The 23,763-nt window shown below is 43.2% G+C and overlaps 1 protein-coding gene across 6 annotated transcripts in view; it reads right to left on the reverse strand.

The window, feature by feature from the left end:
• cacna1c (calcium voltage-gated channel subunit alpha1 C) overlaps positions 1-23,763 on the reverse strand; it is an 80,297-nt gene that overhangs the window by 6,055 nt on the left and 50,479 nt on the right. Inside the window, exons 6-46 of one of the 6 annotated variants that reach the window (XM_088367565.1) lie at positions 23,266-23,418; positions 22,630-22,829; positions 20,701-20,804; positions 19,514-19,601; positions 19,362-19,446; positions 17,570-17,660; positions 16,533-16,559; positions 15,779-15,939; positions 15,635-15,708; positions 15,403-15,554; positions 14,950-15,151; positions 14,755-14,875; positions 14,488-14,602; positions 14,311-14,428; positions 14,171-14,240; positions 13,978-14,110; positions 13,764-13,893; positions 13,639-13,698; positions 13,103-13,209; positions 10,729-10,816; positions 10,550-10,657; positions 10,430-10,482; positions 10,210-10,356; positions 9,915-10,116; positions 9,299-9,457; positions 9,113-9,223; positions 8,371-8,454; positions 5,388-5,465; positions 4,153-4,290; positions 3,908-3,973; positions 3,714-3,805; positions 3,307-3,469; positions 3,103-3,230; positions 2,925-3,021; positions 2,751-2,853; positions 2,571-2,672; positions 2,366-2,493; positions 2,171-2,305; positions 878-1,242; positions 228-356; positions 34-161 (exon numbers count right to left, since the gene is read on the reverse strand). In XM_088367565.1, coding sequence (XP_088223691.1) covers positions 34-161; positions 228-356; positions 878-1,242; positions 2,171-2,305; positions 2,366-2,493; positions 2,571-2,672; positions 2,751-2,853; positions 2,925-3,021; positions 3,103-3,230; positions 3,307-3,469; positions 3,714-3,805; positions 3,908-3,973; positions 4,153-4,290; positions 5,388-5,465; positions 8,371-8,454; positions 9,113-9,223; positions 9,299-9,457; positions 9,915-10,116; positions 10,210-10,356; positions 10,430-10,482; positions 10,550-10,657; positions 10,729-10,816; positions 13,103-13,209; positions 13,639-13,698; positions 13,764-13,893; positions 13,978-14,110; positions 14,171-14,240; positions 14,311-14,428; positions 14,488-14,602; positions 14,755-14,875; positions 14,950-15,151; positions 15,403-15,554; positions 15,635-15,708; positions 15,779-15,939; positions 16,533-16,559; positions 17,570-17,660; positions 19,362-19,446; positions 19,514-19,601; positions 20,701-20,804; positions 22,630-22,829; positions 23,266-23,418 — 4,995 coding nt within the window. Of the gene's footprint in view, positions 1-33; positions 162-227; positions 357-877; positions 1,243-2,164; positions 2,306-2,365; positions 2,494-2,570; positions 2,854-2,924; positions 3,022-3,102; positions 3,231-3,306; positions 3,470-3,713; positions 3,806-3,907; positions 3,974-4,152; positions 4,291-5,387; positions 5,466-8,370; positions 8,455-9,112; positions 9,224-9,298; positions 9,458-9,914; positions 10,117-10,209; positions 10,357-10,429; positions 10,483-10,549; positions 10,658-10,728; positions 10,817-13,102; positions 13,210-13,638; positions 13,699-13,763; positions 13,894-13,977; positions 14,241-14,310; positions 14,429-14,487; positions 14,603-14,754; positions 14,876-14,949; positions 15,152-15,402; positions 15,555-15,634; positions 15,709-15,778; positions 15,940-16,532; positions 16,560-17,569; positions 17,661-19,361; positions 19,447-19,513; positions 19,602-20,700; positions 20,805-22,219; positions 22,324-22,629; positions 22,830-23,265; positions 23,419-23,763 lie in introns of all 6 variants that reach the window. The other 5 variants (XM_088367562.1, XM_088367564.1, XM_088367563.1 and 2 more) reach the window with 5 other exon arrangements.

The following is a 23,763-nucleotide window of genomic DNA, read 5'->3' on the forward strand; positions in this document are numbered from 1 at the left end:
CAACAGAGATAAAATGAGTGAATGGTGTTGTACCTAAAGAAGTGGGACAGAGAAAAACTCTTCTGGGAGATTGCCAGCCTCCACCTCCTCTTCTCTCCTCCACGTCTTCTCCTTCCTCCATGGGAGTCAGCTGCTTGCAGGTGTCATCGCGGTATATCAGCCTGAGGCCCAAAAAATTGCCGTTAACGACGTTGCGCCCCATCACGCTTCTGAATTTGGAGTCGTACATGTCGGAGGAAAGCGAGTGGTCGTCCTCGTGGAATTCCCTCTCGTCGGCGTAGCTCTCGTCGTACGTCTCCTCCGTGGAGCCTTCGCCCCTACGGATGATTGGCAGGCGGCTGTCGCTCGAATCGGAGCTGCGGGCCGAGACGCGGAATGAACACAAACATACCGACGAGCAGAATTTAGTTTTGAAGCGGGTCGAAGCACAGGCCAAAAAAAAAAATTGGAGGAGCAGCGAGGCTTAGCGTTCAAGCTAATATTGAGAATAAAAACTTCAATGTCCCGCCAATTGTTACAAAACTGGTTTGAGGGCACCAAAGCAAACGTGTGGTTAGTCCACCAGAAGCACGACTGACAAATCATAAAAGAGCAGCGCCAAAAGCCTTGGATAGGGAAGGTTTGGTGCACCAAACACTCCATCCCCCAGCTTTGCTTGAGCAACGCAAGCAGTGCATAGCAACCGTCGTCGCTATGGCACTTTCTCATCCGCGCCTTTTCAGATGAGACCGGGCAAAGGCACACTGGGCGACGTACCGAATGAGGTTGTCAAAAAAACACGTCCTGCTTGCCAATGCGCACAAGGAGAAGAAGAAAGGAATGAAAAGTTTCCGAGCAGAGATTATTGTCGTCCTTCGAGGTTTGACGGATGACTGACCTCTTGGGAGGGAAGCACCAAGCCGATCTGGGCAGCAGGATGGGCGTGAGCGGTTGTCCCGTGTGGCCGTCCACCGTGCTGATGGACGGGCCGGGGAAGCGGGCCACGCCTTGCGGGGCCACGCCCACCATGCCGGTGTTGTTGGCGTTGTTGATGTTGGCGTTGGAGCCCGACGACGAGTACGAGGACGGCGTGAAGGTGGTGGAGTCCATGAGTTTCTCGTGGGACGGGCTCTCGACGTCGCAGGGTGAGCCCTTCTGGCTGATGTGCAAGGGACGTTGGGTGGTGAACGACTGCGGGAAGGAGGCACGCCCGTCGCTCTGGTTGTAGTAGTTGACGTGGTTGCCGAACAAGCCGCCTGAACGCTGGAGAGCAGAAAGGCATTTAGAAATGGAAAAAATAGTGGGGTGCGCTATAAATACAAATATGAATAGGAACATTCATTCTAGCCAGGTTGTAACTTACAAAATGCAGCAATTCAAGTTACGACAATTTGAGATATTTTGTTCCTTTTTGTGAACTACAATAACCTAATCATATAATTTTTTTCAATATTTGGGGGTAAAACTACTCCCAACAAATTAGCATGGCGGCTTATGTGGAAATGATTAGGGCCCAACTGATATGGATTTATTGAGGCCGATGCAAACTCCAATATTTGGCAGAATAAAATTCTGATAAGCGATTAATTAATTAATTAATTAATTAATTAATTAATTGAGCAATTAATTTAAAAAAAACTATATTGAATATTTTAACTTATTTTTTGCTCCCTTAATACTCGGCAATGATCGCCAAAAATCATTACAAAAATTGATTAATTTAAAAACCTATATTGAATATTTCAACTTCCTTTTTGCTCCCTTAATACATAGGAAAGAAAAATCGGCAAAAATGATTAATTAAAAAAACAAAACAATTAATTAAACAATTATATTGAATATTTTAAATTATTTTTTGCTCCCTTAATACTTAAGAAAAATTGACAAAAACTATTTATTAAAGAAATATTAATTTAAAAAAATTATATTGAATATTCTAATACTTAATACTTAGGAAAGAAAAATCGGCAAAAAATCAGCCAGTTTTAAAATATCAATCGGGCCCTGGAAATGATGACACCAATGGGTGGCTGCTTGAATGGAAACTTACCAAATGTGAATTGATGTACTTGAGCACATGCATGAATATTATTCATATCTACATGGAGAGCTTCAAGCTGGAGGCCAAGCATCGTTCTCTTGCTTGCTCGCTTTCTATGAGTACGTGAAAGTGTGTGTAGCCGACCTTTACCCTGAAGATATCGTCCTCGGATGCAGCCGACACGGGCTCCTTGGGGCCTTTGTCTACCTCCTCCTCCACCGTGAGGTCTCCAGAGATGGCCCTCCTGATCTCCGGACCGATGTCATGCAACGTCCGCAGGCCCGCCTAAACATATCGAGAAATGTTTGTGATGCAGAAATGCAAATTAGAAGTTTGTGCACTTACCTGCAGAGAGAGGGCAGTTTTGGGCGGCACTTTGGCCACCAGACCTTGTTCTTTCCTCTTCTTGAACTTGCGGAAGTATTCCTGAATGAGGAAGGTGGCGTAGAACTTTCCGACGGTCACCTCGTCGTCTGAGTCGCCCAAAAAATTTTGAACGTTACATTCCTGCTCGTAAATCAGGGATTTTCCAAAATGCAATACTACACACCGCCAGCAGGGGGCACTACTTGATCCAGAAGTTTCATGCTGGTTCGCTTCCAGATCTTCTTTACGATGGCCCTCAGTTCCTCATTGGCTTGCTCCAGATTCCCTAAAAACACGCACAGAACGTAAAAAACATGGATGCATGAAAATACAACTAGAGTGAGTCTAATTATGTGCGCTGTACCTTCTGTCTTGATCCTCAGTGCGGTTCTGACAAGTGCAAACAGCGTCGCGTTGAACATGACGGTTCCGTCGCTGTTTAGAGGCATGTTCATGGATACCAGACGCTACATACAAACATAAACACAATGCTAGATGTTCTTCTGGGATTAGCTAAAGTACAAACCGGCGTGCAAACCTTGCAAGCGACCCGATGAGGACAGAGCTTCCCGAAGCCGAGGGGTGGCTGGATTCTTCGGAGGAGAGTCACCACATCCAGGTGCTTGATCCTCCCCCTGAAAAAAAACAAAAAAAACACGTGAATGATTTTTGCACACCGCTCGTTATCCGTTTACGGCGTCGCTACGCTAACTCACTTAGCTTCCGGGTCGTACTCAGCCCAGATCCTCTTGAACTCGTCGAGATGATGCGGCCCCAGGATGGACCAATCCCGTGTCAGGTAGTCAAAGTTATCCATGATGACAGCCACGAAGAGATTAATGATCTACAGAAAAGATTCTGTCTAAATTCTTTCAAATCACCAAATTTAATTTGGGGGCGAGTTTGGACTTGGTGCTCACCAGAAAGGCACAGAGCATGTAGAAGCTGACAAAGTAGATGATAGCAAACTGGCTCCCGCAGTCCTCCGGAATGGTGATGTTCTCATTGGAGGATCCTTTCTCGCATGGGCGGTAGGGCGAGCACGCCAGCATGATCTCTTGCCACGCTTCGCCTGTCGCACATCTGCCCGACATGCTTTGTTTTCACTTCTTTTTCCAACCAATGTTCCAGCACAGCTGGAGCTTCAAATTGCTACACGCTACCATGTGCAACACACTTTTAAAGTGCCTTTTTTGACATTAGTCTATATTTTAATTAACCCGAAAAAAGAAAATCCACGCGTAAAGCTTATTTTAGGAAAAAGAAGCTCCGAGAGGGCGCCGAGCGTGTCGAAGGAGACGATAAGGAGCGTTGAAATCTCCCTCACCTGAAGAGCAGCAGCACTGCCTGGGGGAACGTCTGGAAATTGTTGTTCCTGTTGATCTGCGTGTGGTCCTGCAGCGCTATCTTGCCAAACATCTGCACGAGAAGCGGCGGGGGAGGAAAACACGCGAGTCTCTTTGGTCAATTAGGAAAGGCCAATTAAATCCAACAGGGAGACGAGGCAGGAGGCGGTTTTACCTGCATGCCGATGACGGCGTAAATGAAAAACAGCATTACGATCAGCAGGGCGACGTAAGGTAGAGCCTGGAGAAGAGAAACGGATCACATTTACTGTTACATTCCATTTTGGTGTTCCACAGGGGTCAACTATGGGGCCCCTGCTGTTTTGGCTTCAACTTTTTCATTCAGGTTATTTGTGTCCTGTCTGGAGGAAATCATTTCCTGAATTTCTTTAATTGGATCGAGCCTTTGAGTTGAGTCACCTGGAAGGACTTGATGAATGTCCACAGCAAGGTCCGTATCCCTTCCCCACGGGAGAGCAGTTTCACCAGACGCATCACACGGAAGAGCCGGAAGAAGGTGATGGAGATCCGAGCGTTCTCTTCCGAGTTTTGCAGGCCCTTTTTGACGTTATTGACATTATTCGCACACACATGCACACATGCCCAAGTTAGTATGGAAAACTTTCAGAGGACAAAAATTAAGGTTTCGTCTGAGGAATTCACGAGGCAACAAACAGAATCTCACGTCTACTAGATTTTGGTTGTCATTATTTTGCCTGAAAAACATCATGGCCACGCCATTGTATGTGTTTTAAAAGATGTCCGTAGAGATTATTATTAAAACTAGCAGGTCCATAAATCGCCCCGGAACAATTCGAAAGCGTCAGAAATCTCTGCCTGCAGGGAGGTTCAAATAAATCACTCCTGGTGTGCGGGAACAACTGGGGAGCTTCACGTAGATTAAGATATTATATCTCCTGGTATAAATTCCCATCATCACGCTTGGCAAATCTCATTCTCACCCCTTTCTAGTGGTTTGCTTTTACTGACAAAACCTCATATGACTGACCCTCGCGAGTTATTTTTAGACTTTTTTGCTCAGGGTGGAAATTTGGCAGTTGAGGAGGTTTTTTTAGCAGCGGCTTTCTTTTGTATGCCAGCAGTCAATGATAAAAAATTCAAAATATTCATCGTGTTGAGTGCTATTCTAATACGCATTTATTTATTTATGGTACTGTTTCTTCTTAGCGACGAAAGAACAAAAGCAACATGAACATGTGATGTAACATCTGGACACATCTGTTTGTTGCCACTCGTATATCAAAACGACATCATCAATACTGTGGTGTGCAAAAGTTTTGGAACAGATTTGGCTCAGTTCTCTGCCGCACAGTGTACCCCCCCCCAAAAAAACAGCCCATTGAATCAAGGAGAGCGTGGGGCAGGAAGCTGAGGTGACATCAAGTGTAGAAAGACAAAAGGAGACTCGGGCACATCAAATAGTGTGACAGCGTGATGGTTTGCACTGATGACGAAGCACCGGGGGGGAGGCAGCGAGCGCCATGGCAACAACAACCACGCCACTTGCAAAAGTCACGCAACTCCAGCGCATTGGACCCACACACAACGATGGAATATCAGCAGTGTGGCGGCGGTGGGGGTCATGCGGAGGACGGCGGGACGGATCGACGCCGGAGGTTACCGTCGGAGCGTACCGTTGGTCTTACCACAGGGGGGTGAGAGGAGGAAGAGGAGGAAGACGAAGAGGAGGAGGACGAGGAGGAGTCAGCTGGCTTTAAGGAAAGGCAACAAAGATCAGCAACAGAGCGGCGGCGGCGCCTTGTGAGTCGTCCACTTGTCTTCAAATATTTATAGGTAATACAATTTTTTGGGGGACAAAAAAGTCCCGTCTCCCTACAATTTTTTTTTTTTTTTACGTCCATTCTTACTAAAAAAAATAATCTCAGCTGCTCATGAGCTAGATGTCATACTTGAGGAGTTTTACTTGCCGTCCCAAGCAGGAAGTGGATGGATTATTATTAAAAAAAAAAAAAAAAAAAGCATATTTTCATCTGGGCCAGGAGGGACAATTCAGAAGATATTACAGCGTATAGATGGGTGGCATCAGGCTAGCTTGAACCATGTTGGGACTGTAGGATATTGGAAAAGTCTGTTTAACGCTTCGGGGCTGAAATAATGAATAATGGCCCGGGCCAGCATGGAGAGAAAGGCGAAGGAGCTGATGATGTGTCTGCAACATTTATGTGCAGGTGCCCGTGGCTTTATGTGCACGGTGATGGATGGAAGGCTGCCTCCGGAACTATCTGTTTATCTTGCTGCCAGCTGGAGCTACGATGCAATAGCAGAAGATGTCGCTACGGAACGTTCAAGCTGTGTTTACCGTATGGGCAGACAATTGGAAAACACCCGATGTGCTATTCGAGGCCTCATTTGAGCTCCAAACAATCCTTTCGAGTCAAATAGGCGCCCCAATCTCACATTCACATTTAGGCACAAAGATGTAAGCCCCGCCCTCTGGTAAGAGACATTTTAAACAAGCTCGGAGCGATGGATCGAGCGATCTTGCGCAACGTTACCCTCCAAAAGCTTCTCCTGGAAGAAAGGTGACGCATTGTAACCGGGCCACCTCTTTTCAAAATTGTAGGATTATACCATCTGCCGGTAAGAGGGGTGTGTGTCGTGTTTGATGGTGTGCAAGGTTGAATGACACAAAACAAAATACAGAATGGATATTGAGAGAAAGAAGGACAGAGGGAAGGAAGGAAAGAAGGAAGGAAGGGATTTATTCTAAATTGAAATTGTTTTTGTGTTAAACGGCCTTTTGCTGGAGCGCAAGTAGCAGCAACAGGCTTTTTTTTACAAATAATAATAAAAATAATAAGTAATAATAAAATAATTGAATCAGCAAGGTTACAATAAATATATACTTACACTTTATGGCACATTTATTCGTTACAACATAAAACAAAGTGTGGAAAAACAAAATTTTGCTATAATTATAGTTAGTTCATTTTTGTTTTTAATTGTTGTTAATTAATTGTTTTGATTTTAATTGTTTGTTTTTAAAATTGTAATTCGAAAGATGCAATTAGAGTCTTAAAAGAATTCTGTTTTGTTTTTATTTTGTTAACAAAAATGTTATTTTGTTATTACATTTCGTTACTGAGTGGGAAAAAAAAAAGATCATGACAAGAAGTGAAAAAAAAAAACCCACCCACTTAAGTAGTAAATGAGGAAAATCAGCCAGGAAAAAGATGACAGATGACAACGATGCATATCTGGGTCATTTTCAAACTGTCCAATCAAAATGTCTAAAAAGTACTGCAGCGAGTGTTGTTCATAGAAAGCCCAGTCTGGATTCCCTTTCTGGACTTGAAGCCGGCCGGGATTGTCCAGGTCATAAAAAGCGGCACTTTTCAAGATGAATTTTTAACGTGACATTCATCTATTTGACCAGGCCTGCAAGCGACATCATTGTACAACATGATTTGCTTCCCTAGAAATTGAGTCCTGCCAGCAGAATTTATTCTATGACTAAATGATGTGGAGTTCTGTCGGGTCCTACTCGGCTTTTGCATACTAAAAAGCTTTTCTCCTTTTTTTTTTTTTAAACGACGGCAAGCAACCCTGAAGTCTAAACACAATGGACACTCGACATTTGACTTGTGTTGGGCTTGTGCATTGTTATGCCACTCCATTGTGCCTCCACGTGGAGAATAAATGAATCCATGAATACATTTACATACATCTAGCAGGCTCTGAGTGAACCCATTTGGGGATTAAATTGTACCCCGTGCGAGATTCTGCTTCATGTATCTTTTCATTCTAATCCAGACCTTGCTGTCACAAAATATTTTAGAAAGAGATGACACCAAACCAATGCATCTTGTCATTTGTCATGCCAAAGGAAATGTGGGAGCACGAAAAAAAATTGACACCAATCTGTCACAAATTCAAATGATAGAAACAGTGCAGCCATTTTTTTTTTTGTAAAACAATAACAGGTTAAAATTGAGTGAGAAGCACTGGCAAAGTACTTTTCATGTGTTTCAAATTAATGCTACTTTGGGTTCACTTGACCCAATTGGGCCATCGTGGGATCAAATGTGGTGCAGCTGAGGCTTGCTAATCATTTGAAGGCATGCGAGATGGGTATCGCTCGCCTTGCGTGTTTGAGCGTTTGGGGATGGCGCAAGCGTGTTGGCAACGTGGAGGGAGCTACTTACGTTAACCTCAGTGATGGCTATGTCAACAATGCTACCCACAACTATCAAGGCGTCAAATGCGTTCCATGCATCAACAAAATAATGCTGCGTGGCGATGGAAAGAGCAGAAAGATGACAGAAAGAAAAAGGAGAGGAAAAAAAAGAAGCTTTTTAAACATGACGAGAAGAGAAAACAGAACATTTGATTGGTTGATGACGCTCATCCCAAAAAATATAATGATGGAGGAAATCAGCATGCACGACTGGTGTGAGGCAGTTCAATCCGATTAATCGTCAATAAAAAACCTGACTACGTTAGTGCCTGCCTTACTTGTCTTTATGGAAGTCGGTATCCAATGAGTGGTCTTTTCGGACTCAAGGAAGGAAGGAAGGAAGAAAGGAGAGGGAAAGAGGAGAAAATGGAGAGAAGACAGGTGGAGAGAGAGAGAGAGAGGGAGAGGCGAGTACTTACGTTGATTTCACTGAGAATGACGTCTATTATGCTGCCAATTACGATGAGGAAATCAAACACATTCCAGGGATCACTAAAGTACCCCTACACAGGAGGATGAGGAGGAGGAAGGGAGGGAGGGACCAAGGTTAGAAGGGAAACACCATCTGCCGCCACCTCGTAGCACGGATCAGATATGTCACATTTTGGAAATAGTAACGCCTTGATGCCACAGTGGCGCCTTGAGATACGAGTAGCTTGACTTTTTTCCTTCAAGCTTTTTATTAAAGTTTATGGTCAAACTCAAACCGAGAGAATTATGCATGTGTTTAAATCAAAACGACCGCATAGCTTAGCCTCTAATGTTAACACATAATGGGAAACGAGGCTAACCGGGCTAACGAGTAGCATCGATGTGCCTTTGTTTTATTAGCCCTTAAAGCGACGGCGATCTGAACACAAACGGTGAAGCAGCAAATGTAGACAGACAAATATATGGTTTTTTTCAGGCTGGAATATATTTTTTCAATGGGAAAGAAGACTTGAAGAGTTTTTGAAGTTACGAGTGCGGTCAAGTTAAACTCAAGGCGCCACTGTATTTAATATCAAAACACAGAGGCTTAGGTTTGTCAAAGGAGGCAAAGATGAGGGGGAAAATAGGGAGGGAGGGTGGATGGGTTCACTCATTTGGATCATTAGGTGTTAATGCGTTCCTTTATAAAATATGCAAGTCTGCTCCAATTTACATCAAAGCGGGCCTCACCCTGGGCTTGAAGGCGATCAATTTGAGGATCATCTCCACAGTGAAGAGCCCAGTGAAGAGCATATTGAGGATGTTCATGGCGTCGTTGAAGTTCTTCGTTTGGCCGTGATGCTGCCAAGGGCAAATGGACACATGCAATTGACGCACAACGAGATGAAAATAGGCGTGTGTGTCTGCGTGGCTCACCTGCATGGCCAGGCAGATCGTGTTGAGAAGGATGAGTGTGAACATCAGGTACTCAAAGTAGGAGGAGTTGACCACGTACCACACTTTGTACTGATACGGGTTCTTGGGGATGTAGCGGCGCAGGGGGCGGGCCTTCAGGGCATATTCAACACACTGACGCTGCGATAAACACACAAAAGATACAAAAGGTAACGCACTGGACCAGGGGTCAGCGACCTTTTTGACATTGAGAATTACGTGCTGATGACGTGAAGTTTCATACAAATTTCTGAAATGTGTTAAAATTAAAATCACTACCCATATGCTGGCTACTAATCACTGATCATGTTAATAATTATTCTGAATTACCAGTATTGGAAGTTTTATGAATCCAAACTACTAGTGGTATCGGTACTTGGTATCGGTGACCACTCAAGAATTCAGTATTTAATTAGTATCGCTCTTAAAAAAGTGGGATTGAACATCCCAATAAATAAATATTTTTGAAATAAATAAATAAATAAATGAATAAATAAATTCAGCCAAATATTGGAAGCTCAAAAAAAATCCAAACTGGTTGACCCCGCTACAAATGTTTCTTTTTCTGATCTATTTTTATAACAGACCATATCCTTACCTGATTTTTATCAAGCTCACAGTTCTTATACTCCTGCTCGCCTTGCTCCTGGAAGGTGACGATGACGAAACCGACGAAGATGTTCATCATGAAGAAGGCAATGATAATAATATAGATGATGAAGAAGATGGAGATGACCACACGGTAGTTGTAGATGGGACCCACATCTTCAGTGTGAGAGTCAATGGCCCGGTACAGGAGCCTGCGGGGGAGGGGGGGAGGCAGTTGATGAGCCGAAACGAACAACAAACCGTTGTGTGTGTTTGTGTGTGTGATTTTGCATTCATGCACACACCCCGGCCAGCCCTCAAAGGTGGACACCGCAAACAGAGCCATCATGCCTTGCAGCACATCGTCAAAGTTAAATTCGCTGTTCTCCCACTGTCTCAGGGCTCGTTCTGGCTTGGCCACATCACCGTCCTTATACTTTATATACGAGCCTCTGTCAAGAAGCACAACACGATGACACAACGGCTTTGAGATAATTGCAATTGGTCAAGATGGCCGCCACGTACCTGCACTCCGCCTTTGTCTGTTTTGAGTTGTCCGTGCAGAAGAAGAATTTCCCCTGGAAACCAAAACATTTTTGTAAATGACTTCTTCCTAAAGTAGAAAATAATTTTGCCTTTTTTTACCTTGAAAAGCTGCACCCCGATGCAGGCGAACATAAACTGGAGCAACGTGGTGACGATGACGATGTTGCCGATGGTCCTGATGGCCACAAAGACGCACTGCACCACATGCTGAAGGGAGGGGAAACGGTCACAGTCAGCATTTTTTTGGGGGGGATTTCAACACGTGATCGAATACTCACCTTCAGGCCCTTGGCTCTGTTGATGGCCCGCAAAGGTCGGAGCACTCGGAGAACTCGCAGGATCTTCACCACGTTGATGGCGCTGGACCTGGAACGCCAATGTAATTTAGCCGTAGAGCAGCTAAAATGCATTTTTCAAATAAGATATTTATAGAAAGTGGATGTCGCAACTATAACGTCAATTCTCATCATATAGTTTCTAAAAAACTCATAAATTGAGTTAGAATTTTTGTGCATCATCCATCTTCTACACAGCCAAAGCACTTGTCCCACGACGTTGTGCGCTTAGGAATTTTAAACACAAATTGTGACATGAATCCTTTCAGCCTGCTTAGAAAAGGTGAAAACACACAAAACAAACAACAGTGAAGACACACTCAGAATCCTTACAGAGGGTTCAACATAAGGGACCGTTTTGGTTTTTTTCTTTTTTTTTTTTTTGCTTTGACTTGTGTGCATTCAAGTACTCACAAAATTCTACCAAACAAGTGTAGCATAAAAATAATTACGTCATAAAGCAGATCAGATATGTAAACATGTGGCCTGCGCACTGGCAGAGCTAGAGGGGGGGCTGCGAGGGCTCTAACCCCCCAAAAAAATATACTTGGACCCCACCAGGTTCCAAAACAGACTTTTTTGTGTACTCTGATTTTATCAGATTTTTTTTTTTTCAATCCTCCTACATAGGGAACTAATAATGAATATTCATCAGCGGTTTCTGAAGAGTTTTTTGGGTTTTTAAAAAAAATAATTTTGCTTTGCTGAGCAAAAATAAAAATATATAGCTCTACTAGTGATTAATTACTGACTATCTCGAAACGATAATTTGTAAATTTGTATTCAACTATAACGCCAAAGAGACACACAGTACTGTAAACACACTTCTACTTGTCTTGCTAGGGCAATTCACAAGACTGTTAATTGTGTTTTGGAGCAACACAACAAGTGCTTGTATCACACAATGAATCAACTACACACATTTTAGGAACACATCCAGACAAACAAGGTCAAGCAAAGTGTGCTGTAAGGAAAGTGTCAGTTCAAAGGTTGTGCTCAAAACAAAAGCTCTTAAAGTCAAAATGAATGCGTTGACATTTTGATTTTTTTTTTTTTTTTTACATAAATGTGTGAGAAAAAGTTTGACCTTTCACAAAAAAAAAAAAACTTTTTCTATACACTAACCAAAATGTCAGCGCATCATCCTAGGGGTGTCAAACTCTGGCCCGCGTGCCAAATTTGGCCCGCAGTGTAATTATATTTGACCCGGAAAGACAAATTATACATTGACTTTGTGTCAATACTAAAATTGCAAATTGTTTGTTGAAAAAATAGAGATGTTTCAAGCAATTACTATTACCCACGACAAAATTGAGTTTGACACTCCCGTTCTACGGGATGAACTGTGGAAAGCGAGAAGTGTGTGACGCCTTCTAACCGGAAGTGGAAAAGTGTTAAAAGGTGGGATGAAGCCGCTGACGTGTCACAGTCAAAGTAGCCGTAAGGACTTGGCGTGCTGCCACCATTCGGCAAATAAAGACACCTTTTAGATGCTATAAAATCTACGCTCGGCCGACCCAGATGGGAGGGGTCGGGGGAAGTGCGTGTCGCCATTAAGCGTCTGGCCGATGACAGGAAGTGCTCCCGCAAGGCACACTTTCGGCAATATTTCCTTGACTTAATTAAATAAATGAGACGTTCATTTATTTTATGAATGCTACACGCAGATTCACGTTATTGGACTGACGTTGACTGTGACCGGCCACCAACATCCCGCAAAAAAAAACCCACTTAACATTAGGCTGCCATTTCTATTGCTCAGGAGAGTTCTCTTGATTGACTAATTAATTGTCATTTTAATATTATTATTAAAAGAAGCTATTTTGGCGAAACTCTCCCAAACTCTAGAAACCAAGGGAGTGACAGTTTTCACACATTTAAGGTGTTTAGGGAGTCATATTAACAAGCACTAATATGGACTTACGTCGAGAAGTCTAGTCTATTAAAGAGTTTGAAACAGAAAGTGTAGCATAGCATATTAAACATGAGAAATAGCACAGTGTACCAATGAGTTATTTACTAGAAGAAGCAAAGGACATCTTTATTAATAACAAACAGCATGAAAGGGGTGAGGGAGGGGGCGAGCAATGGAGTGTAAAGTTGTTGAGAAGAGTGAGGCCGCGTGAAGGCAATTTACCAAGCAAAACATTTGCCTACTTAGCTACTCGACAAGTTGATTTGTGTCGCCGTAGGGCTCGACTAAACGGCCCGTGAAGGCAAAAAGACGGGGCGGGTGAGGACTCGGTGACGTCCGAGGATAATTGGCAAAGGTGTCAGGGCGATCAATTTTTTGGCGACAATAGAATATTGGACTCACTGTATCCCGGAGGAAATGAGGGAAACGCTGACGACCACCAGGTCCAGAATGTTGAAATAGTTCCTGCAGAAAGAGCCTTTATGGAGGAAGGCTCCGTAAGCTGTCATCTGTGGTGGAGATATTGAAAGACATGTTCAGATTTTGAAATATAATATAAATTTGAAATAAATAATAAATTTGACGTAATTTGGATGGTTAAATGATTCACAAAATTAGCTGAAAAAATTAAATCTAAATAATAAATCAATTTTGTTTTCAAAAATGTTACAATTATTTTCCATTACCAATTTCGCGGACCATTTGCGGTACCGCCAAGGACCACTAAAGGCCCGCGGACCACCGGTTGAAAATCCCTGTCGTACTCAATTTTTGACAACCAGAACGTTTGTATGACTTACAATAAATTTTTTACTGTACCTCAAATATTTTGTTTTCTGCAATGGACCATTTGGACTATAAAAACGGATTAGCGCTACTCTGATGTATTTTGGCTCAGTCACGCCCACCAATTAAAACGCACAGCAGAGTCTCGATACCTTGAGAATAATCTCGATGGTGAAAAGCCCCGTGAAGACGTGATCCGCATAGCCCAGGATCTGCGAAAGGAAACCACTAGTGTCAAAATTTAGCACTGACTGGAAGCAAATGCTTTAAAAGGGACCTCGTTTCGGAAGGAGTCGTTCTTGACTGGATCTTCGGCTGCCAGACTGATGCTGCTGAGCAGGATGAAGAAGAGGATGAGGTTGGTGAAGATGTTGTGGTTGACGATCTTATGGCATAGAACCCTGAATCTAAAAAAAAAAAAGGGCAAAGAGAGAGAAACTCGAGTTGTTCTGTGGAAAAAAAAAAGGAAAGATAAAATGAGGATGGATTACTTGTTGGTGTGGCTGAAGACGAAAAAGGCGCGGGCCTTGGGCATGGGAACGGCTTTCTCCTTAAGCTGGATGTCGGAGAGCGGCCGAGGCCTCGGACCGACCGGCACATCCGGTTCCTCGTCGTCTTCGTCACCTGGCGGAAACATAACGACTGAATCGTAGAACGACTTAATTTCACGATAAAATATTTTACCGATGTAATCGTTTGCAGGATATGGATTCTTCTCTTCGCTTTCATCGCCGCAGTAATCGTCCATGTTGATCTGCGGGAGAAATTAAACAAATGATGTAAAACTAATACAAAGGATAGATTTGGGAAATGATTGTGTGTACTTTTGTGGCAGTGTTGCTCTCGCCATCCGAAGTGATGGACTTCAGCTCAATCTTCTCTCGCTTCTCTTCCTCCAGTGGAGGCTTCTCGTTGTTGTGCCTCTTGTCCGGAGTGCCCAGTCTAGAAAAAAAAATGGACATCAACCCCTTGAAGCTTTCTCTTTGAGCCCATGAGTGTACCTGGCTAGTTTCTTCCTCTCCTTCTCCTCCTCTTCCTCCTTTTGAGCAGACGTCAGGCTCTCGGCATCAGCTAGGTTGTCCACAGCGATGGCCAAGAAGACGTTGAGTAGGATATCTGGTCACGGGAGTGAAATTAAGGATGTTGCTGAATCATCGTGCATGTGATTTGCCATCGCCCGAGCCACTAGCTCAAAAAAAAACATCATATGACGAGTTATCAACATTACACCCCATGAAGAAACATCTCAGCGCTATTCATCAGGATACAGTTTCCGCAGATGAAGAGGATGATGAAGTAGATGCAGACCAGCATGCCGGGGAAGGAAGGCCCGCCATACGCCATGATCCCGTCGTACATCACCGAGTTCCAGTCTTCACCGGTTAAGATCTGATGAAGAACCAAGGAACTTTGTTTTGACGGAAAATAGAACTTAACGGGACCGTTTTGATCGGGGGGCTTACCTGGAAGACGGTCAACAGCGACTGGGGGAAGTTGTCAAAGGTGCTTCGCCGGGTGTCCTCAAAGTTGAACTTGCCGCCAAAGAGCTGCATGCCCAGCAGGGAGAAGATGATGATGAAGAGGAAGAGCAGGAGCAGCAGGGAAGCGATGGAGCGCACTGAGTTCAGCAAGGAGGCCACCAAGTTGGACAGCGAGTTCCAGTATCTGGACGCCGCAAACACATTCAGTCACTTGAGCATTAGCAGTAGATAAATAAATAAATACATTTATAAATGAAAAAAGAAAAATTTTTTTTTTTTAAAAAATATATTTTTTTTAAATAATAATTAAATAAGTAAATAATATATACATTAAAAAACTAAATAATTCAAAAAATTTTAAAAAACATTAAAAAATATATAAAACAAAAAAAATTATAATAATAAAATAAATAAAAAATAAATAAATGAATCAACCTGGTTATTTTGAAGATCCGCAACAAGCGCACGCAACGCAGCACGGAGATGCCGAGAGGCGACATGATCTTGGTTTCCACCAGGATGGTCTCCAGAATCCCGCCACATACGACAAAACTGTCAAAGCGGTTGAAGAGCGAGACGAAGTATGCCTTGAAAAAAAAAGAGGGGGTGGGAGTCCAATTTCAAATCATTTTTTGCGAATTTTCGTTTAAATACAATTTACGCATACCTGAAGGCCCAGGCTGTACATCTTCAAGAGCATCTCACCAGTGAAGAGTGCGAGTAAAACTTTGTTAGCTATGTCTGAAGTGGGAGAAAAAATAATTAGCAACTAAAATATAATGTCATCAACCCCAACAAAAACTTTTTCCACCTTGCACATCCGTTAACCACTGCGGCTGCTGGTGATGTTCCGAGGCGATGGTGAGAGTGTTGAGGAAAACCAGAAAGATAACCAGCCAATAGAAAACCTGCGATTTGACAGCCGCCCGACACTTGCGCCTGCACAGCCTGTTCCACCTGCGTGAGTAGCGACTGAAGAGGACAAAAGGCAGAAACGAGACAACAAGAGTGAATAAGAGCGTTGATGGCGTTCCCCTCTCGCCCGTTGTTCGGCAGCAGAACTGTGTGGGGGAAAAAAATTATTTCGATTTTTACCCGACAGATGATTTGAATATAAAAATATTATTATTTGCCTCTAGTGACCACCAAAAACAAAATAATAAATTGAATGCCCTGTTTGGAAAGACACTGTTTAAATTAACGAGAGGCGCCAAATCACCACATTTGTCTAAAAAGCTCAAATAAACCACAAGTCCTATTCGCTAACACTGACAACGGGCACCGTTTTTTTTTTTTTTTTTCACTCCATCCATCATTTGTGTTTGACCTTCTTCCCCTGGCTCTGAGGCGTCTTTTTAATAACACGCAAAACTTGGAAAAAGTATCACGCGGGACACAAATTCCACAAGGCAACAGAAGCCGACATGCGCTTTGCACCATGACGTGCCATATTTGTTTACCTACCATCACATTTCTTTTTTTTTTTTTTTTTGGTCAAATATACACACACATTAGTTGGGAGCAGGTGAGCGGAGCGAAGACGATGGCAAACAACATGTACTAACCTGAACTTGGATTTGGAGATCCTATTTCTGGAACACAGAGAACAGAATGGATTATACACACAGACGCACAAACACAGATATCGACACAACATGAAGGGTGATTTGAGACCAATTAGGTGCGGCGACCTCATTTGAGTTTTGGTCAAATCACCCTGTGAGAACATGTAAAAAGTGGCAACCACTCAATTAAATCCCTTTTTTTTTTTTTTTTTTTTTTAATGAACACCAAATGTGAATTTTTTTTGGGGTCGAATACGTTTTGATTGTTTGCCACGGGAACAACAACATAAACAAAGGACTGAGGACAAAGAGAAAGAAGAGAACCAAACTCCAGAGTGGACAGTAAATATGTTCGCATACTCCAAAGTATCAAAAAAAAAAAAGAAGTACGTGCTGGATTTACTCGATTTTATTTCATCAAGTGGGCATGGAAAATAAAATGATCTGAATCCAGATACATTTATTTCATGTAATCACTTGACAAAATTAAATGAAGGAAATTCATCATAATCTTTTTTTCCTACATTGTATAAAGAAAAAAAAGTTAAAAAAAATCCAGACAACAAACTCATGTTGCTGCAAAACAAATTTTGTTCCTAGCACGGTTTATGACATCATCCCATTTTTTTTTTCCCTCATCATTTTTTGGCTCAGACAAAAAACCCACAAACAGCCAAACAAAGACAAAGTAACAGATGGACAGCGAGAGGAGAATGAATAAACAACAGCGTGCCGGAGCGAGCCAGCCGGGGTCGAAGCGAGAAAGCGCCATTTCGGATCTCGTCGTGAACGAACGGCCAGCGAGTGAGTCAGCTGTTGGTGAGGAGGGTCCAAACAAAAGACGGGCGATCAGAACCAGAGGGGGGGGAGTGAGCAATAAAGGCTCTTTTACTACACGATAAGATGATTGATGCTTTGCTAATTTACGGTTTGGCACACCTGGAATGAGAAACGTTGTCCTTGGTCGCTGTGAGATTAATGTTCTTTTGACACTTTGTTGGGAAAGATCCAGGTCCGGGAAGGGGGTGAGTACTTACGCTAGCCGGGTACAGCAGGTCTCTCCTTCTACATCGCCTCCGGGTGCGTTGTCGGTGTTGACCGATTCATTCTCACTGGCCGGCATGCTCACTAAGAGACGCAAGGGAAAACAAAGTTTTACATTCTGATATTTGGCAGGATAAAATTCCGATAACCGATTAATCGGGTTATTACTGTAAATATAAAATAAGGATAAAATGACAATTATGAAATGTTATTGTTTTTATAATATCGTACTTGGTCCTTTAGAATTTGTTTAACATTAAAACAGAGACAGAAATTGAAAAAAACAATTTTTGGTCAATATTTTGTGGCTCATTTGATCAATTTTGTCCTACTTTGAAATTTGTGTAAAAAAACAAAAATGCGAAAATATGACTGCCCTAACCCCCCAATTTAACTTATAATTGTCTGATTAATCGATTGAGCACTAGTGAATATTTTAATAATCTTGTTATGAAAAATGAAACATTTTATCATGTAAAACTTGTTTCAGTGTGCATTTGCAGTTTGACTACTGAATCGCAACAATTCGCCAGATTTTTTTTTCAGATTAACACTCAATTTTCTAATGAAACTCAAGCCACTCATAATTGGGACTCAATACAAGGAACAATTTTTGTTGTGAGTTACAATTTCAAGACAATTTCCACAACATCGAAACAAAATATTTTGTTGTACTGCCCAACTTAAAACTAGTTCAAAGTCTGCCGCCTCGCCATTTCGAATTCCCTTAGCGTATTTTTTCATTTGATTTTTTAACAGTCTAATTGATATTGCCAAGCCAACCTGTTCGACAACATAAAAACAAATCATCCAAAGATTTTAACAACCTTCAACACACATCCCCGACGTGTACAATGGCTGCCTAAAGTAATCACATCTTACAATGTTGACATACTTGTGCTACGTATTTCCCGCTGCGGAGCTTTGGGAGCCACGCGAGCCACGCAACAGCTAATAGGGTTGGATTTCTAAGCCGACTCGAAGCCTCTTTTGTGATTTCACAGCTCTCAGGGATATTAAAAGCTGCAAATTGCAGTCTTTCATGTGCAAACATTGCAGGTATATTGTCTCATAGCGACAGCTGTTGCGTTTTTACGTCTCTTGTCTTAACAAACAAATTTGTCTGTTTGTTACAAGCTGACAAAAAACAAAAAAGCAACACCGATTGGTCATTTAGTGTTGGAGAAAGGAAATATCCTCTGCCAAAAGGAACTCGAGTGCCGAGAATGGGGCGGCAGCCAACTGGAAATGGTTGGGGAAAGAAAAAAAAAAAAAGATCGAGGGATACTTGAGTGGCATTGGAGAAAGTGAAGGACGCTTCCATGGAGGCGGCATTGATGGAGACGAGAAGGTGGGTGGGGGACTGTTATCAAGTGATACATTGCTTTTTATTGCTTCTGTCAGTCTTTGGCTGCCGGCAGCTCCCCTCACTGTCATCTCAAATGCTTATTGTAAAACCCTCTGGAGTCAGACGCTGCATGTGAATGACAAAAAAATAAAATAAAGAACTACCGCCAAGCTCTTGGAATCAAACTGGACTCCTGTCAACAAAGTCCCTTTTAATAATAAACACAGAGTTGCCTTGATTAGCCAGCGACGCTGTGATGAGGAAACGTTCCACAACTGCTCAAGCACTCGGAGAACCTGCGGCGTCTCCCGGGGGCTAAAAGCTTTTCAAATCCGCTGCCTCCAACCTCAGCGGTGCTCTGAACTAGTTTAATACCTATTGTTGGACTAAGCCCCAAAGACTTGAGCCACAAGGAGGATGGACGGACGAGGACTCACAGTTTCTGGGTTTATCGTCATCCAGACCCTCCTCTTCATTCTCTGGGTCGATGTCTTCAGCCTGAGTGATCCAGTCTAAGTAGCCCTGCGTTCACAAAAAAACACATTTAGCATATAATTAGCATTTTGAGATTTTTATCCAGACAGCCTACCTTGAGATCCTCCTCCAGCTGCTGTTTTTCTCGGAGTTTCTGGAAGTCGCCTCGTGCCTTGGCCTTCTCCCTTTCCTTGGAAAACTCTCTGGAAGCGAGCGAGGAGGGTGCCAGGATTCACATCCAGGATTCATAGCGGGAGAGAGACAGCAAAACAAATCCAGGGTGAAAGTCTTGCTCAAAGAAATACGCATTTTGGATGATGTGGAGGTGGAAGGAGGGAAAACCTGTCAAGAGAAAGAGCTATAGAGTGTTAGTGTATACACGGGAGACAAATCACTTATTTTTTCACATCCTAAATAAACTAACCACACATTTCGCAGTCCTCACGTAGCATTTAGGTGACTCAATTCACAGGGAACACTACTAAACAGTGTCTGCACTCTCAGAAGAAGGCGCTATATTTGGCTTGTCACTGGGGGGAGTACCTCAAGGGTCTATACGAGCCCCCCTGGAATTTGTACAAAGGGTATTGTTTTGATCAGGGATTGGCGACATTCTAAAAATTCTTCCCCTAGCCTTACCTGATTAGTTTGAATAACACGAGTTGGCTAATTAGCACTTAACGCCAAAGGTTCATCTTCATCTTCACATAACACTTTGTCCATGTAAACAAACAGGCTACAGGAATGGTCTTGTTGACAGTTTGGACCTTTCCTGGTTAGCTATAAATTATCACGCCAGTCTCCCTTCTTTCCTCGAACACACTGCGAATGAAGTAGTTGGGAAAAGGTCAGGCTGTGTAGTGCGTTAACGGCATCATTAGTCACGAGTCAGACAAAGAGTCCGACAGACAGCCGAGCCACCTCGAGTTATTTGCGCCAAACAGATTTTGCCCCCACCGAACAGTGCTGCCCGCTAACCGTGTCATGCCATTCCAAAAAAGTCAGCAAAGGAACATGGCCGTCGGAGAGTTAATATCCGTAAAGTTGTCGGGGTTGCTCGATTCGAAGAGCCAGATGCTTAAGTACGATTTCACCGCAGTTGGCTGCGAGGATAATGATTCAAACATACATGCTCAAGCAGGGACTTTGGATTCAACATCACCAGATGGGAGCATCTCGATAAAACAAGCCTTGAAGTCTCCGGGAAAGTTGGGCTGAATGATTTACAATGTGCTTTCGAATTCAACTGAAGGCGTGAAAAGAAGAGATTAGTCTGAAGTGATCTCGGACCCTAACCCTTACCCGCTCAAAACCCCCAGAACCAAGTTAAGCACAAAGAAGGATCCAATGATGATTAAGGTGACAAAATACACCCACGGCCACTTGTACCCTACTGCATCATTCACCTGGTGGAGAGACAACAACAATAGAAAAATGGAAAGGGGAGAGGGTGAGGGGGGGGGGGGGGGTTAAGGGAAAGGGTTAGATCCTTGGTAATTGCTCGAGATGTGTCACTCGTGTAGGATCCTCGGCGTTTGGCCAGCGGCACTTCATGAATTCATGAATACACAAGACGGCTCATTTTAGAACGCCGGCTCGCAACGGGAGCAGGTGTCCTTCTTGAAAGGGAGCTGGAGGTTCAACCTCAAATCAGCTAATTGCCTGCTTAATTAATTACTCAAGAGAGGAGGCATTATAGTCACAAAATGTGCAGCGAGACTCCCCTGGACCTGTAGTCCTCAATACATCACTTGATCTCCTTTCTCAAATTTTTTTTAAGAAATCATCTTCCCAAATGAATTTGTTACGATAATGTCATTAAATATACATTTTTTGACTCAATTCAATAGATGTGCTGCTCCTTCTATTAATCACAATTTGGCCACTAGGGGGCAGTGTAATACAAACATAAGGCTGAACAAGTCATTCTTCGCAGAGGATAAATAATTCTGTGATTCGTTAGCCTGTCCATGGTGTTTCCCATGATCCGTTAGCATTAAGCTAACACACAGGGTGTAATTCTCCTTGTTTGTTACCCTTCAACTGGACGCTAAAAAAAGTGAATCCCTACATTTTTTTTTATCCCTCCTGTTGTGTTTCTGTGTTCCACCTCCACAGCCGACCCAGGGGGTGAATTATTTAAACCCCGGCGTGTCCCGACAGGCCGGGTGGTGCTTGTACTCGACAAAGCAACCCAGGTCGCCTGCCGGACGAGCACTTATTTAAAACACGTTTTTGGCTTTTTTATTCTCGCGGGGCGGGTACGACGTCGACTTAACCTGACGTGAACCGTACAGCGCTGACTCGGATGTGGAATAGAATACACACACACAGTTTGGATGCCTGTTTGTCCATCTTCAATCGGTTGTGACGGCCTCTCGCGCTTAAATGACAAGAACATAACAGATGGCTACGCTACTGCTAGTTTCGCACCTGAGTGTGTGCAACGTGTGTGTGTGCTGCTCCATAAGTAATAAAGTTGCTCGCCTTAGAATATCCATCAATTGTTTCGGTCCGCGCCACGTCGCTTTATGATGGATGGTGACAATTACACTTGTTTGGCTTTCACCGCAAACGAGACGACGCTCGCTTTGACGTGTTATTTGGGAGGATTTATGGTAAAACGCGCAAAGTAAATGGACAGAAGTATTGGGACGTGACACCTGCAACAAGCGGGAAGAGTTTTACATTCACGTAATACGTTCCCACTTCAATAAAGGAGATGAGGAGGCGGTGCTCTTAAAATGTTTGGTGGTGGGAGTCTGGCTGCACACTTCTTCATCTACACACACACACAAGACAACAAAGCAGAAGCGCTTACCCACTCAACACCCCCAGAACGAGATTGAGGACGAAAAAGGAGCCGAAGATGACGAGAGAGACAAAATAGACCCACGGCAGCTCATAGCCCATAGCATCCTGCATCTGAGAGACGGACAGATGGACAGACAGAGGGGGAGGAAGAAGGAAGAGGACGGGGGCGGTTAATAGAAATGTCTGCCGTGTTAAGGTGAGCGTGGACGATCAAATGGCAAAGAGGTGTCGGCATTCGGAAATTGATGCATTCAAAAGGTGCTTGTTAGTATATTTGTGAGATATACATTTTTCAAGATGGAGGAAAACAGTGTGCTAGCGGCAGGGGGTGTAGATTGGAAGCTTCCCATGGCATGTAAATACCAACACCTGAAGTGTAAATCAAAGCACCCATATCCATGCTGGTGCCCGGCTCACCCAGTACAGCACGTCGGTCCAGCCCTCCATGGTGATGCATTGGAACACGGTCAACATGGCGAAGGCGAAGTTGTCAAAGTTGGTGATGCCGTCGTTAGGGCCTTCCCAGCCCATCTTGCAATCTGTCCCGTTTTGGTCACAGTGTCGCCCGTACGCCAACCTGGGCGCGCACGGCGCCGGTTTTTCCTCCGCTATGGTGCCTGAAGGGGAGCATCACATTTCACGTTTGATGTGATTTAACTTGAGGGAAATAAAATGACCCTTCAAGTAAGAAAATGACAAAAATGTATTTTGTAACACAACCAAAAAAATAAGACAGCTTTAAGAGTCAAATATAGAATCGATCAATAGCAATATCAGTAAAATAAAAAATTGCGAAACGCTGCTGCGCTAATTTGACAAAGCTCTCTACAGGGGGTTGATGTATATGGCAGCACTTACCCAGCAGAGCGCTAAAGCCTCCCAGGGGACCTCTAACATCACCATCATACCACTCAAGTCAATTTACACCTGGGGGGCCTTTATTGAAAATTGCTTCAATCATCACTGCTAGCAATTATTGCTAAAATCCTTCATACTCGCCACCATATTAAATATTTAATGAATATGATAGCTTGAAGCGTGTGTGTTGTGTACCTGTGTGGTCATGATAGCAGGTCTTGTGCATCTTGCCCATGAAGAGCTCCAAGCCGATGATGGCGTAGATGATGATTACGAAGAGGACCAGGAGGGCGATGTGGAGCAGGGGGACCATGGCTTTGATGATGGAATTCAAAACTACCTGTAAACCTGGGGAGCACACACACGAGACAACCGGGAATGTCATAAAGAAGCAAGATGTAGATCATAATGTATAATCTCAATGTTTAGAAGGACAAATTAGAAGGCATTGCCACAAAAAAAATGTGTTTGAATTTTCGAATTGGATGATGTGCTGCTAACTTTTGCAAAAATATTGGCCAATACTGCAATTTTAAAGATGGATATTTTGTAATGAGAAAAATAAAGTAAGAAAAACTGCAGTTCATAATGTTGACAACATTGTTTAAAATTTTAATTTTTTCAGTGGCAGTGCTAGAGGGGGGCAGCAGGGGCACAGGACACCCCTTGAAATCTTTGAACCTCCGCAAGAGC

Source organism: Syngnathus floridae, chromosome 22, assembly GCF_059516105.1.
Source record: "Syngnathus floridae isolate MCC-2025c chromosome 22, RoL_Sflo_1.0, whole genome shotgun sequence".
Classification (NCBI taxonomy): Eukaryota; Metazoa; Chordata; class Actinopteri; order Syngnathiformes; family Syngnathidae; genus Syngnathus; species Syngnathus floridae.